General features: G+C 41.9%; 1 protein-coding gene across 1 annotated transcript in view; it reads right to left on the bottom strand.

The window, feature by feature from the left end:
* itgb5 (integrin, beta 5) overlaps positions 1–16,919 on the bottom strand; it is a 52,987-nt gene that overhangs the window by 21,932 nt on the left and 14,136 nt on the right. The window contains exons 10-11 of the mRNA XM_008437884.3: positions 12,925–13,099; positions 10,221–10,475 (exon numbers count right to left, since the gene is read on the bottom strand). Coding sequence (XP_008436106.1) covers positions 10,221–10,475; positions 12,925–13,099 — 430 coding nt within the window. The remainder of the gene's footprint in view (positions 1–10,220; positions 10,476–12,924; positions 13,100–16,919) is intronic.

Here is a 16,919-nt window from a genome sequence, read left to right as displayed (position 1 = left end):
CTGAAATACAAGAATCACTGAGTCAATTCATCACATAATAAGGGTGGGCATTGTGGTCTTAAAGTTTTCGCTGAATATTTTGTGGAATTATTGTGATAACATAAAAGTGCCAATAAGAACAGTTTATTACTTTTTCATTATGAAAGCCCAGGCATGGCTGAAACTACGTGTCAAGGCAATCTGAGCTCCACAAACACAAAAACTGCCCTTAAAAGAAATTTGTAATACACTTGTTTAGAACATCAGTCACATAAAATATTGTGATTTGCATCACCAAACTGCACACTAGCTGCATTTAATCATTTTTAAAATGCATTGATAACTGTAAAGTATCAGAGAAGCAAATGAAAAGAGTGAATCAAAACTTTTCCATGCAAATAATGATCTGATGCTACTTACACACCATCTAAAAGACAGAAGACACCAGCTGAGGCACATTTCTGCGCAAAGCGGAATAGAAAGTTGGGAAATATAAATAATTGGAGCAACGTTAGGATAGCTGAACAAACAATCGTGGAGTTGAAAAGACCCAACATCCAGACCTCTACCGCTTCATGAAGCTGTTGCTGGAAAAGTAAATTATGTGAAGCAAGGTTGTGCAGAAATGCGGGCCAAAGGACCAGCTGGGAGGGACTAATTAGGTCCTACAGAAGTGGATCAGTGAGGGATCAACTGGCCTGTTCAGCAAAACATCCTGATCAATGAGACGTTTCCTTGTTTTACATAAATATACGTCAGAAAGTCACATCAGCGTCAATGATCGTCATTTACAAGCTGGCAAAAGTTCAAACCTCACATTAGACCAACTGGATGAAATCAGTTATTAGCAAGATCAGCCTTACAACAGCTCACTACCCACACAATCACACACTAAGCTTTTATTAAGCCTCCACAGACCATCACTCTTTCCTTCAGTTGCTAAAAGGAACTTTGTTATCTGAAAACCACAGTGATAGCAAAACCCTGTTGTGTTTGCAACCACAACCACTCTAATACAAATAGTCCAATTAAACTTTTAAATATTCTTTTAAACAGTAACTTTATGTTCCATGTCTGTGGAAGACGTGTCCCCATTTAAAGGGCTGCTAGAACAACGCTACACGTCTGTCTTTGTGCTACTTTATGAGCCTCTGTGAGAGTGAAGCAACTGTAAAAATGTAGGTTGGTAAAAATTGACAGGCCGAAACAAGCTCTGCCCCTCCAGCCGAGCCAAACAGAGTTCATGATCAGAACGGAGGAGCCGATACTCTGCAGCTGAGGGCTTCCTTCCCTCCTTCCCTCCTTCAGCAGCTGCAGGCGGCAGAGCACCTGAGCGGCAGCAGGCAGGTTCGGATTGCAACAACGGCACATAGCTGGCGGGCACGAAAACTGTGTTTACCTCGGCTTTGTGCTCAGCGTCTGAATCGCAGCACGCCCGGACTGTCGCCGACATTACTCACCAGAAACACAACGCAGCCAAAACCTGGAGCTGGTTATTCCCTTACCTCCAAAGGTCCCAACCAAATGGCGCAGTGGAAAGTTACAGAGAATTCAAAAGGATTCAACAGTTTGCTGCATTCCAGCCACAGACCGCCATGTGTCGTTGGGATTCTGCGTGATAGACAAAGCAGTGCACAATCGCAGGATACAAAGTGTGGTTTGAATGAAAACCTGAAAGGTGTGGCAGGCATTTCTATTCAGAGAAACGGCCAACAAGGGCCATTTGAGGCCCTTGAAGGATTTTGTGTGGCCCCCAACCTTAATTTAAAATAAAAGACCATTTAAATAGATATAAATGGTGTGATAGATCTAGATAGATAGAGATGAGGAGAAAACAGACATACTTCAAGTTTTGCAGCTTCAGCAATGGATTGTGGTTCTATAAAGTATTGATTTACAATCTATCACATGAAATCTCACCAATAGGTGCTGTGATCATTACATAAACAAACCCAGAAAAAACCAGGACCAAACATACTGCCAGGCTCTGTGTGCACAAAACTTCCGTTTTGGATAAGGAAACTGTTAGCCAAAACTATAAATAGCTCTATATTCTGCAGGTTTATAAACTGCAGACCCATAAAGCCAGAGGAGATCATAAACTCTGAGCTTGGGTGATGCCAACAACATCAACAACAACCAAGCAGCATACCAAGCCCATTCTGACCAACAGCGGCACCCGGAGCCGAGCTCTGATCCCACTGGAGCTGCTCACATCTCTGAAGTTCAAACTAAATACTCAGCACAGATTAGCAAGGCGCCTCTGTGCAAAGTTTCTATGCTCTTATTTATAAAGTTATTTACAGTTTGGAGTATGTGGAAGTAAAAAAAAAAAAAAACGTTCTGATCGTAGGATAGAAAAAACAGTGACTTCCTGTTCTGGGACATATTAATCCCTGATGTGTCTTGGTTCCCCTGAGCTCAGCGTTGTTGACGTTGGCCTCACAGAGCTGCTGCTCAGTGTCTGAATCTGGGCACGGCCGCTGAAGGTGGAAAGAAAGGGGAAAAAACCCTGGCAGCCTGGGTTTGGACGTCAGAATTCATTCCGACCAAGACCGACTGGTTTTTGTCCCTCACTTTGTGACTCAACCTTAAATCTGCCAAGTTCTCCAAACTGTTCAATGTTTTTCTAGTCAACATTGGAAGAGTTGAAGAGAAGAAATTGGAATTGGCTAAAATCAGAATTGGTAGGTCAAAGAAATTATGACCAGTGAATCTCTAACCTTCCCATCTGATTTCATATCCTGGATTCAGACATTCGTCTTCATTGATTTTCTCATTAATGCTACGTTGGAACCACAGCATAATGCTGGATTTGCATTGACCATGTAATTGTGCAAATTTGAATCACAAAAATAAATTTGCTTGATGAAAATACGCCAATTTTGAGAAAATTCACGTTTGTCAATAAAAGGTTTTTGGATGAGGTAGTTTTATTGCATTTCACAAAACTGTAATGAAACACGTTTTTGCATCACTCAAGTCATGTGATCAAAAACTTTATGTTACTACTGGAACAAAGAAGACAGGAATTGGTAGGAGGACGACGGTACACCGTCATAACCGTAATAATTCATAGCATAAAACAATCTCATCAACATGTGACTTTAATTGCATTTCTGAGTTAATGGAATTAATGGTGAAATTGTGTAATGGGATTTTTGCAATGGAGACGTAGTTAGTTTGGACTGAACATCAAGGAAGCAGCTGGAATTCCTTCCAGCCCACAGATAACGGCAGTAGGATGTTAGAGTGTGATGACGTCCATCAGGTGCTGAGGCTCCAGCCTCTGGGGGCCTCCATAAGACTGAACTGTGGACTTCACAGGAAGCTCTGAAAACAGCTGTGGACTGTCATGGAAAGGCTTCCCTTCCCCTCTCTTCAGTTCCCGTTCTATTCCTCAAATGGAACCAACACAAATCCAGAACTCACTTGATTATCTAAACAGACACATCAGTGGTGTCAGCAGCTTCTGACTGGAACTGCCTGAGCAATGCAGCAAACGCGATGATGTAAATCTTCACATCCATCTGTTTTTGCGTCACATCATCGGCGAAACTAAAGAATCCCTGTTGTAGAGCGGACACCAGTCCGCGTAACTGTCTAATGTAAAAATGATGTGTTGTCAAAATTCACGGTAAGATGCGGAGGGCTAACTTGTTACAGACGGTAAACACTGGCTCTCAGTGTTTACCTGCTGCCTTGACTGGTGATTGGCTGATTAGAAACTAAAAGCCGATGTCTTTCTGATCAGTAACATGCATGATCAACATTCTTCAGTGCAGAAGCCGTTACTGATGGGTGGAGACCGATATTCTCAGTGTCTGTGTGAGGAAGAGACAGGCACAAATCCTTTGTTTCCACTGAGCAGTATGCCAGCGGTGGATGTGGTTTGGTGTTTATGGTCCGGCACATTCAGGACAGCATTTTCACCGCCAGTTTTACTCTCATTGGGCATACTCATTAATATCAGGATAGATCACAGCTTTTTTAGTGGAGGATAATGAAAAATTATTGATGGAAAATGTACCTATTTGCAGATATTTCATATCTAATATATTTGAAAGAACAAGCAGCTTGGCAAGCTGGATATCTAGGTGCAATGATACTAGACATGGTATGATTGTCATTTGCATAGCAGTCAATCAAGGAGCGTCATTCAATTTCCTTGGTGCCGATTGGCTGTTTCCCCTATGAGTGAGGATGTTGGCTTCTGCTGAAGTGCTAAGATTGTTTCCATCGTAGGTATATATATATATATATATATATATATATATATATATATATATATATAAACTATCATATACTGTATATGAACTATCAAAATAGGCAGCTCTAAGTGTTTTTAGAGGGGTCCAAGGTATTTATGGACTTTAGCTATTCTCGGGGTATGCAGATTTTTAATGATACAGACTACTTTGTAAAATTTGACTAGTTTTCAGAAATTATTTTCTTTAGGCAGTAAAGAAAATACTGCCTAAAGTATTTGATAAAATACTTATCAGTATTTTAGCAAATACTGATAAGTATTTGGTAAAATAGGCATGATGTTTAGAGTTTTACAAAATCTGTCATCAGAAATTGGCCACAAATCTCTGGTTGGCGCATCTCTAGCGCTGACCCTCCTTGTAAGTCCTGAGTGCTGTTTACTGCAGATTGGCCCCGACTTGGTGGAATCCATGGTGATGACTGAGCTGACTGCTGATGTTAACCTCTCCTCTAAATGTTACAGGACTTAAACTCAGAACCAAAGATCTCAGAAGCTGACTCAGGTGAACATGGAGCCTCTTCCTGGACTCTCTGAAACCCAGAGTGAGGAAAAGTTCAATTCTTGCCTTTAGCAAACAAAACACTCCCAGTTAGGACTGGACTGTTTTCTTTAGCGTGAAGCACAGCCTAAGCTATCCTCTGCACGAACATGAATAAACACACATGTTCCCATTTACCCTGTAGGGACACACACATGTGATTATGTGCACGCAGCTCTGGAACATCAGATTTATTTATGAGGTAAAAGAGGGGTTCGTGTAGATCTGCAAAGTAGAGACATGCTATTTCTGGCAACAGGCGGCCATGGAGCTCTTAGATCATTATTTGGAAGCAGCTGTGGAGGAGATGTGGGTCAGCGGGACATGAGGACTCAGATGTCCAGATTTACTGATTCCAGAGGTGGGGCATGAGTCAGATAACAACAGAGAGTAAACAACTGCAAAGAGAGGAATGTTATAGAGAACTGATGATTCATTAATTGGTTTTACAGCATCGGGGAAATCTGATTTTTTTTTTTCTTAAACACAAAAGATTGCAGGTTTACTGTAATACTTAACGTTTCCAGTAGGTGGAGCCTCTTCCTGTTTTGTGTCAGAGTTAAAGGTGTTTTTCATTCAGAGTAAACACAACAAACAGGACTGGAAGTCGTTCAAGTAGGGAAAGTTGCTTGCGTGGCACAGACTGAAGAAGGGAATGTAGTCGACTGCTGTACCACACATTTCTGCTTGGCTGACACACATGCGCACACACACACACACAGGTTCTGTAACAGAGGGTAAAAGGTAGCAAACGCTCAGCGACAAGCATTAACCCTGAGAACATCACTTTACAGAACATCTGCCTGTAGTTCGAAATACGTCCCAATCTCCCTTTATAGTGTTACTACATCATATTCGCCGTACAGAATGATTTTTTTCCTCCTATAAGGATAACTGAAACGCAGGTAAACCAATGGAATCATCTGGAATGATTTCTTCCCCTACAGAAAGAATCAAAGTTTAGATCTTAGTTTTTTAAGAGAAATATTAACTTTCTGCTGTAAATGAAAACAAGCACTTTCCATAAAGCCAGAGAACCAACACACTGTCATTCCACACTGTCATTTATTAAACAAAGATAGACCCAAAGCAGAGTGAGCAGACAAGGAAATTAACTCCAGAACAGAGACAGGAGCTCCATCCTGGACTCTGCGTGCCTTAAGCATGGTCAATGTTAAACGCCCATTACATGACTAAAGGAAAAAAAGACTCAAAAAGTTTGGCTTATTCAGATGAGTTGCCAGGTAAAAGTCTCTTTTCTCTAAACACAACACTACAACACAAACTAGGTTGGCAAAGCTTCATCTGAGTGAACCACAAGTCCTCTGGAACGATGGTCTACAGACAGACGTGATCACATTAGAGTAGTTTCTGTAATCTCCCTATTCCAAATCCTGCATGTCATCAAGTCAACATGAGCTCCAATGTACACTAAAATGCTCTGGAATCAAATGTGAGACCATCTGGGTGATGTCTGAAACTTGACCCAAACTGGGTCAAACACAAAATGAAGCAATACTGTAAATAAAAGCGGGTCACGAATCCTCCTGTCGGGTAAGCGAACTTCTCGACTTGATTGTTTGGGGGTAAGCTGTGGTTGCCATTTGTCCATATTTGTTTCAATGGTAACTAAATAAAGACAGTGACTAACACTTCAGGGACTTTGTTGCATCAAAACCCGGAACACGGTTCTGAAGGATATTTAGGACTGAGGCTAGGTGGTCGAGTCGACTCTAATCTGATGTGACAGAAGGTGAGTCACCCATGAACGATGCAGGGCATCATTTAGGCCAGCTAACGCACTAACCAGTCAACAACTTCCTGTTTGTTCGTTATCACGGACTGATAAAAACGCCAACAGATCCCCGTCTGCTCAGTCGTAAATTTCAGATGTCACAGCAGAGCATCTGAAAACAAAGACTTCAATCCTCTTGAGGTGAGCAGCTTAGCTTTTATGCTACCACATAATTCCAAAGAACAGAAGAAGTCGTGGAGCCCCGGTGTAGCTCTGTGGGCTCCAGTGGTTTTGGCTGTTATGGGATGTCAGAGTCCCTCTACTTTTATGGCTGAAAGTTCTGGCAGTGACACCAACTTGTTTAGTAAACTTTGTGGTGACAAAAAGGACTTTGGTTTAGGAGATTGTGCAAAGTGTTCAAAGTCTTTTCTTTTTCAGCTCAAAAAGCTTATTACACTATAACAACAACAAAAACCTTTTTTCCAGGTACCAATTGATGGCTAAAAGAGTCCAGGACATCATCGAATCCAGGAAGATCATTTTCACCCCCAAGTTCTCCTGAAAAATATCGTCATGAATAAAAGCTACAGATAAAAAAGATTTATTTTTGTTAAACTCATATGCTGGAGAGGAGTTGTCATTATTCTGTATGCATGTGCAGTCATGCTGTTTGAGAATGTCGGTGCTGAAATCAAATCCATCTACTGTATTTAATACCTGAGCTTTGTCAGACATGTTTTTATAAGCAATAACAGACTGAAAATTGACTCTGTAATTTAGCACCTTGAAATTGGGCCTCTGTCTCTTTAAGAAGTTCCAGGATTCCTCAAACATGCATAGAAGAATCAAAGCAACACTCCAGGTAGGTTTTGGATGAGGAAATAATATTCTAACATGATGTAAAGCTGAAAAAAACTGATTTCTCATAATACCTCCAACCCTCGTTAATTTCCACCTTTGGCACTTAATAGTTATTCATAACTAAACCAAAGTTAAAGTCAAAGCTTGAAAAACCCAGAGACCAAAAATCAGTCACAGTGTTCTGATCGGTTCATCTCTAATGATATTCTAAAACTTGACCTCTGACCTCTGAGTCAGGGTTCTACAGAGGAGAAGGTGTTTGCCAACATCAGCTCCAGGAGCTTCAGGTTCTTCACCAGGCAGCAAATGTTCCCACACAGACTCCGACTGAGCAGCAGATCCCATCCAGGTGGATCCAATCCAGTTTATGAGAGATTCCTGCAAGGTGAAGGGCTTTACTCACACTTTAATAGTTTTACTGAATTAGTTTTACAGTGCGGTTTAGACAGGGAAGTTCCGCTAAAATGAACAAGATGACGCAGCGGGTGTAGAGGGAGTCACTGAGCTGCACAGAGGGGGGGCAGAGAAGGTACAGGACTGTAAATGTTTAATGGGTGATTGGAAGAAACAGTCCGTCTGCATCTATAGTGTGTTTCTATTAACTATCAAAATGTGCAATTCGGAATTAGGAAAATAAATTTGCGTAAAGGAAACATGGAAACGTTTTTGCAAAAGGAAGAGATGGTTTTTCAAAATGAGTATTTCACAAAACTGCATGGAAACACTTTTCACATCATATGAGTCACATGATCAACATCCGGATGCTACCACTGGTGGAAAAGACGAAGAAGAAAGTGACAGGAAGTAGTTGGGGGATGATGGTGCGGTATTGCTTTTTAGTGTCTTATTGTGTGAACAAGCTTATTGACATGTTATTTTAATTGTGTTCCTCATTTAATGGAAACACCACAATTGAGAAATTCTGTGTTTTTGCAGAAGGTCAACAAAGTTCTGGCACAAATTTGCATTGGAAACACAGCTAGCTAGTCTAAATTAATAGCTGCGTTTAATTTTACCATGAAATTGTGCAATTTCAACTTATGAAAATATTTACTTAAAGGAAAAGTGTAAATTTTGTAAAAACGTACGTTTTTCAATACAAGTTTTTGGTGCCAAGATGAAGTGGGTTTTCAGCCATATCAAAATTGGTGTTTGTCGCAACACTTTTTTTCAAGCTATATCAGTCATTTCAGGATGTATACAGCAGCAAAGCGCTTCCTGGGACAATGTGTGTCGCAAAATTTATCATAAGTTTGTCCTTAGCTGCTTTTTCATTTAGCCTAAAATTGCGCAAATTGGAATTACAAAAATAAATTTACTTAACGGAAACACAAAGATTTTGAAAAACAGTTTTTTTTGATAAAACGTTTTGGAGCTAGGATGAGTTCATTTTTTTTGACGGTATTGAAATTACTGTATTACACAAAATTGCAATGGAAACACTTTGTTCACAACACACAATTCACGTGATCAACAACTGGATGTTACTACTGGAGGAAAAGACGAAGTAGACAGGAAGTGGTAAGAAGATGATGGTGCCTCATATTTTTAACAACTTATCGCATGAACAAATGTATTCACTTGTGATTTTAATTGTTTCTCATTTAATGCAAACACTGCATTTGCGAAGTTGTGCTTTTTCGTCATTAGCAGAGCATCGCCAAAGCTTTGCACACATTTGTAATGAAAACCCAGATACTGTCTCTGTCCCCTTAGGTCAGCCTGACAGACACAGGCCTGCACTGGGCGTTGGGATCCAGCCAGCGCCGGCCCCGCTGCCACAAAGGCCGCTCTGTGGTTTGACAGGAGCCGCCGTTGGCGGGGAGACGAGCCAGGAGGTCTCTCACCGCGGTTTTGGACCCGATGTTCTGGGAGCACAAAAGGCTTTGCCTGTCCCCATACAGATCCTCTGAGCCAAACAGCCCTTTTCACACAACTTGTGCTGCTCTGTGGGCATGAGCAACGACAGCCAATCAGAGGGCGAGATCTTCAGGTTAGCATCAGAGCATGAATTTTCTGGCTATCGGCATTCTCAGCCTGTCCCTTTCTGGCTTCAGAGGTTTGTTAGAAAACATTAGTGAACAAACACTACGATGGAATGATCTACATCAAAGGATAATCAAAGGCCCAATGACTGGGCCATTCTCATTTTATGAGAATGGCCCAGTCAAAGCATAGGCCTAAATCAAATTAAGAATCTGTGGCAATGGATGAGCGTTTTAGATTTCTACTACTAAAACCTTTTCAAAAACCGGCAATCGGTTTTAAATTTGCCTTCTGATTGATATTTGAGCCACTCAGTGTTGATCGATCTCCGTTCGGCTGTAATGTGACAAAATGTAGGAAAGGGAGCTTGAAGAGTTTGTGCTCCTCCATAAACCCCGTGCTGTAGGGTTGGAAAGCCAGGCAGAGAGCCTGGAGACGGGATGTGATTGGTGAAGGAAATGGTTTGAACTTCCTCCTCTCTCTGCTCTGTATCCATGAACCCTCTTTTTACAACCCCTCTAGGATTTCAGGTCACAGTTCAGGTCTTGTTTGAACTTTGGAAACGCTAATGAGCTCCACAGTTCATTAACAATGTGTAACTGTTGCCACGGTTACACATTGTAGCAAAAATCCCTCTAATTGCACACCAAATTGTCCAAACATGCAGCGACTCAGCCAAACAAATTATGAACAAAAGTCTACAAAGAGAACAAATCAGGACCAACATAACGGAGCTACTTCGGCACGCTCCCGCCATGAGACCTGAAATAAACTGGGATGTTGGCATGAAGACCTGCTCTGCTGCCTCGGGCCAGATCTGAAAGGTAAAAGGAAAAAAAAGACGTTCCTACCTGAGCAGAGGACGCCTTTGTGTCTGGCGCAGGAGAAGTCGTCGCACTCGCAGAAGCTTCCATAGATCTTCCCGAACTCGGACTCGTAGCAGAGGCACTGGTTGCAGCTGCACTCTCCGCGGCCGCTGCAGACCTGCTTGCCCTCAGCTTCCCGGCAGGCGCTGAGGTACATGCTGCTGGCCTCGCCCTCCTGGCACTCGCAGTGGGCGCCCAGGTAGCCCGGCTCGCACTGGCAGGTCCCGCAGTTGTACATGCCTGCAGGGTGGAGGCTTTGGTCAGGGTCCACTCCATCAGCACTCTGTGCAGCACTTCTTAAATGCAAAAACCTTTTTCTTTGTAGTTTTTTTTTTTTTGGCAGATAACTGGACTATTTCTTAGACATTATCTTTTATCTGAGAAGCATCCTAATCTTCAAGGTTTCTGCCTCAGACCAGAACATTCCTGATTAGTCTCAGACCTTGTTACCCATCAGTCCCACTCAGTTGCTGGGTTTTCCTCCAAGTTGTAAAGTGTTAGAAGAAAAAGCAGTTTAAAAACAGTTTAAGAAAAGCTCTGAATTTCAGCTGAGAATCTCTTCATAATCACGTCAAAGCGGCCATTAACTGAAGCAGCTTTGAGTGTTTTTCTTATTAAAAAGACAAGGTTACTTCACATCCCTCTCTACTACTGGATGAAGTGAAGAACACTGCTTAGCTCATCGCAGCAGCAGCTGGGTATGTGACAGTTTATCACATTATAACAACAAACCTAAATTGCATTTTATTGGGATTTTATTTGGTAGGACACAAGAAAGTGCCCAATTGTTGTGCTTATTTTCATACGTTTTTCCAAATAAAATGTGAATTGTAGCACTAATAAGAACTGACTCAGTCTGTTAGAGCTGCGTGTCGTTTGGTTTATGTCTCTACCTGCTGTAAACATCGACAAACTGAACTTTTTGCCCAGTTTTCATTCCAAAACGCAAGAAACCGAGTGAGATCGGATGGAGAGTACCTGAGAGGGCCCATTTCCATGGTCTGCCACAGACTGTTAGCTGAATGAACGTCTAAACTCAGAGTCATTCTAATACATGGATGTGCGTTGGCCTAAAACATTCTGTTGTGTTTAGGATTGCTGACCTGCTGTAAGCTTATCGCTTCCTCAGGCCTTATGGAGCCAGTAACAGGTTTCCTTTTATGGCTGTCCTGTATTTGGTTCTATTTCACTGTGTTGTGTGGCTCCGTCACATGAAGCATCAGTAAAACACCATCAGAATAGAACATTATTGTGACAAAGTGTGAAAAAACTCTTACAAGACACTGCATCAAGCAGCACAAACTGAAGCTACCCTGCTGAGCGACAAGTTGGAACGTTAAGATGTTATAGATACAGATTTAGAGGAGAAAATGTTTTGAAGTGGAAACAAAGTGACACATGGAAAGAAAAGAAAAACCCAAACTGTCAAAGACAAAAGAAGAGCTTCTGTGTCCACTCATGACTGCAGGGTTCTGGTTTGTACAAGAAAATGGTAGATTTAGGGGAAAGCGTTGACCTAAAAGCTCTAAAACTGAACCTAAACCGATCTCCATTATGGATTCTGCATAACAGAAGTCATAAGAAAATTATTTTGGGCTCAACTGTTAGAATAATAAAAGTGAGATATTTTCTAGCTTAAAGACTTTTTTTTCATAAATGCAATTAGCTTTCAATGTAAATCATTAATGCAGCTTTATATTGTTCCCCTTTAATATAATTTTGTGACATTTTTTGCAAATGATCTGCCATCATAATTTCATCCAGCCTGACCAATCTGAGCTCCAACCTGCACCTTCATCATCCTGATGCTCAGTCTGTTCTGGCTCAGTTATCTTGATGGCGTTGTGTTCAGAAGAACTGTTCATTTTAGTGACTCATCACATTTTCAGGCCCTCTGAGTTTTCTGTTTCCTGTTGCAGGGATGAGACATTTCCAGCAGTTTCCTGTGAATATCCCAGCCCACCATTCCAATTATAGAAAAGGGAAAAGGCTTATGTAATCAGGGTTTCATGTAAAAAGTATTTATTTTTAATTGAGCATATTTGTTTTTTTTTTTGTAATCACCCAACAGATTATGCTAACCCAGGAGTCTCCAAACGTTTTGTGAAATGATCAACTTAAGAGCACTCGCAGGCCAAAACAGAAAAAACCACTAAAATCACAAAAACAACATTGAGAATTGCTCAACCTGCTCAACATCAAACTAACCATGAAATGTTTACAAAATGACAGATTATTTTGTAGGAATAGAATGTGAAAATCATAGAAAACTTCAAAATGGTTTCACACGTGAAAGAAAGGCAACTGCATTACTGAGCGGGGGAGCCGTGGGGGACGGCTGCTCTCTGAGGAGGAAGCATCTAACCTCCAGGTTGAGGTGGAGCTGAGGTGGAGCTGAGGTGGAGCTAGGTCCACCCAGGTGTTTCACACAGCTGAGTGGCTGCCATGGGAGATTGAAGGATTTCCCACACATGCATAAAAAGGTACTAAAGGCAACACAAGGTGCGTTTTTGATGAGAGAATGAAATAACAGCACGATGAAAAGCTCAAAAAAGAAGATGTTGGATAACACTGCCCCTTTAAGTAGCATACCTCTCATTCCTTCACTTGCCCTCGTGTCTAACAGAAACTTTTTATGTTCAGTGTCTCTGGATCTGACCAGGGTGTAATGTGTGTGTGATGACCGTACCGATGGAGTTGCAGAGGCTGCTGTTGACCTGCGCCGTCCGGCTGCAGCTGCAGTCGCACTGATAGTTCACAGCCACCTCCAGGCGGTCCTTAAACCCCACCGGCTTTATGGTGAAGGTCTGGTCGGTGCCGCGGGGTGGGCAGCTCCGAGCTTCCACACTCACATTGAAGGACACCTACCAACAGGACACAGTCATTAGAGCGCAAAAAGCCACACAGCGCTCCGTTTTCTTTCCCCAAAAACAAAAAAAGGTGGGGGGTGAACCCTGTGTGACCCCCGGCCTGTTGGTGTGGCTCTGGGACACACAGCCAACATCCATCTGATTACACTGAGGAAGGAAATCCTGAGAATGTTTTTTAGCAAACATCACCCATCCCAGAGACGGTTTCAGTCATGAAAGTGAAGCACAGAGACGTTTCTGGATCCAAACCAGAGTTCTGATAACAGCAGAGTCCAACTCTAATTAAAGGGTGTTCGTATCCGTATCACAGAGCCAGTTTATACACACCCTGCTGAGCAAGAAGAGGAAATACAGAAATATTCTGCTTTAAGGTTCTAAACAGAGAAAAGTTAATAATGCTACTCAAAGAATTTCTAATAAATGCATTTACTTAAAAAAAAACAACCTGGCATCAGGTTACTTACCGTCTGTCAACACCAAACAATTCATCTTCTAATCTGAATCTGAGTCGACATATTCAGTGTTTCTCATTTCCAAAGCCAAGAAAAGTGGCAGAGCAGTAAACAAATCCCACAGACCTCAGTGTGTCCTATATGACAGAACGCGTTTTTAGGGAAAACCGTTTCTACTTTTATTTTGTGTTTGTGGGTGAGGAAAATCTGAAAGTTATTGTAGAAAAAAAACATTTTACCAGCTTAGGCGTCACTGAATAAGCATAAAACACATCTACAGTTTACCAGGACTTAAAGATGAGGTAAATCATAGCAGTCATGTTTTTTTTTATAAACAAAAGCCAAAATATAGACTAATGAGCAGAAAACGCTGATCTGATCAAACACATGGCTACATAAACATGGGAGCACCTCTATAACAGCAGGAGTTTGTGGTGTTTGTTGATCATAGAGTCCATTTCCAAACTGTTTAGAGTTCATCGTTCTGCCATGAGAAAGATTATTCACAAGCGGGAAAAAATAAATAAATGAGGACGGCTGCAGACCTCGCAAAGCCAGGAGACGCTGCTAGCGGGTCCACAATATGGGACATCAGCACGATGATGCCGATGTCTCATCAGGCCAGAACAAGTTCTGAACAGACCAGGAGCTCCTTTATCCTCGCTGTGTTCACTTCAGTTTGTCTCTGTGAGAAATGCAACATTACCTAAAGATTTATCTAAGGCCAAAACGACGACATGGAAATCAAACTACAGCCACAGAAGAGCACAGTGGGATGGTTAACAGAAGCAGAGAAGCAGTCCGCATGCTGATCATTTTACAATGTTGAAGAAATGTGTAAAACTTCAGTAAATATAGACTATAACAGCAATATTATTCAATTGTCCAAATTTCCATGTTTGTCCCGTAAATAACATCTCTCTTCAGTAACTTTCAGCTTCATGCCACATTTGTCTTTCATTACTTAATTACATGTTTCTTAACTTCTAATTATTGGGGAAAAACCCAACTCAACCAGAAGGTCAAGGATAACTCCAAAGAAGAGTGAACCAAAAGTCCTCCACAATAATAAATGATACAAATCATCATTCTTTGAAGCTCATTTTGTATGTTTTTTCTTTCAAATTGTACAATTCTGTGGTTAATGGAAGCTACTGTGTCTGTGAAGCAGCTGCTCTAATTCAATATTAATCGTCATACTAAGAAAATTCTCAATAATCCAGTTTTACTCAGAAGCTTTTAGGCAAAGACAATCCATGAAAACTCTCAGATTCTAGCATAATGCTAATCTCTTATTTATTTATATACAGGCAGGTGACTGATTGCTCCCTTATCTTTTCTGATGTCAGGATCTAAATGTCCGGGCGGATTTCAGGGCAGCCTCCAGGGTGGGGGGGCGGAGGACGAGGGAGGGGGCGTCTGGGATGGGCAAACAATCGGAGCTGAATCAGGACAGGAAGAGGTTTGGTCACATGCCACACAGAAACCCCCTCTGCCCCAACGTGGGAAGCTTAACAAGCTAACGAGGCTCACAATTAAATTTACTGTAAATGTGAGTCAGGAGGAGAATGGTCCACACAATCATGTGGCTCATTGAGAGAACTGAGAGGATGCGACACGCTGATGGGGGCAAGAAGACGGTTAGGGACAGCAGTGAGAGACTTTAGCGAGAACATCTGTGTGTTTTGTTTTAGTGATCTGATCCATAGAAAGAACCAGAATGAAATCCAAGTTACTCTGAGGTTTAATAAAAGAGAAATTGTAGGTGGAAGTAGTAACAGAAAGTGGTTGGGTTAAAGAAACTCGTGATATAAGAAGAGGGGTTGGGATGGGTGTGTGTGGGGGGGATGAGGGGGGTTACCATGGACACATCTTACCAAATGATGGAATCCTTATGACTACCCTAAATTCAATTAACTGCTATAAAACTAGAAAATTAGGTCAAACAAAGCAACACGCAACTAAACTCAAATGATGCAGATTTGCTTTGACTAAGAAGCATCTGCATTGAAATAAAAGCAGCCGTTTTACTGCTTCTGCTGCCAGGGCGAAGCAGCCCAGCCAGCATTCTAATTCCCTTCATGCCGGGCGGTCTCACAGGTCCGGCCCGGTCCGGCCTGCTTCTATGGGTCACCATTGAGATGCAGCAGCAGGCGGCGGCGCGCCGTTCCCTCAGAAAACAGGGAGAACACTGGCCTCCAGCAGGATAAAAGACATCACCCGAGAGCCCCTCTCCATTCATCCAGGCTGAATCGTCCGGGCTCATTCACCGGCTTTTCCCATCCCAAAGCAGCCCAGGGAAATAAAGCATCCCAGTGGAGGGACAGAGAGGAGGATTCCTCACTGTGAGGCTGCTTGTTGGAGCCTGGCATCAACAATAGATTCAAATCTCATCCCAGCCTCAAACGGGATAAAAAGTGACCATGAAAGCCTTTCAGATGCACAGCAATCCCCTCCGACAGCCAATGAAACATTTCATTAGATGTTTAACTCCCATCTGCAGACTCAAGTCAAGTCAGGTTTGTTTGTATAACACGCTTAAAGCACAAGGCACTTCTCAGTGCTTGACACCATGAAACATAATTCACAGATTATGAAATAAGCAAAACAGTACATTTGATCAAAATCACCAAGCAAATATATTGATCGATGTCTCAGTTATGAATCAGAAGCAGCTCTTAGTCTAGATTTAAAGGAACTCTGTGTTTGGGGCGTTTCTGGAAGCTTGTTCCAGATTAGGTTAGAACTGAATGCAGCTTCCCCGTGTTCTGGTTCTGGTCGTGGTGATGAGTAGACCGAGTCCACCGAATCAAAGAAATGCCAACAGAAACACATTTTCATTAGTACATTTATATTTGGTTCAATTCTGCAGGAATGAGCTGCTCACAGCCGCAGCATGTTGGGGCAGATCGGTTCGGTTAGCTCTGATTTGTTTTTCTTGTCGACTTTTGTTCATGTTTTTTAGTTGAGTCATTGAGTCATTGCATGTTTGGACAATTATTCCCTGTGGTTCTGGGTGCTAGCAGGGATATAAATCATCCCTGGTGGCGCGCCTGTATCAGAGACCCCGACTTAGCCGACGTCCTGATGGTGACAAACTGTCACTATTAATAAAGAATAAATACTGCAGCATTTAGGACATCAATTATAAGTGAGTCATAATCAGTTGGCATTTTATTGCACTTGAAACCTAATGAGCTCTTAACATAACCTTATGCATGCATGCAATTTGCATATGCATATCATTTTAATCAAACAATTAACATACGTTTCACCCTCTTTCCCCCCCCCATCATCATGATTTCCTTATTATCCTCCATTTTAGCATCTCAGCAGTTGGGTCTCCAACAGACCGAGACTAT

This window comes from Poecilia reticulata, chromosome 2 (genome assembly GCF_904066995.2).
Source record: "Poecilia reticulata chromosome 2, P_reticulata-male-v2, whole genome shotgun sequence".
Lineage (NCBI taxonomy): Eukaryota > Metazoa > Chordata > Actinopteri > Cyprinodontiformes > Poeciliidae > Poecilia > Poecilia reticulata.
This window is presented reverse-complemented; position numbering and strand designations above follow the sequence as displayed.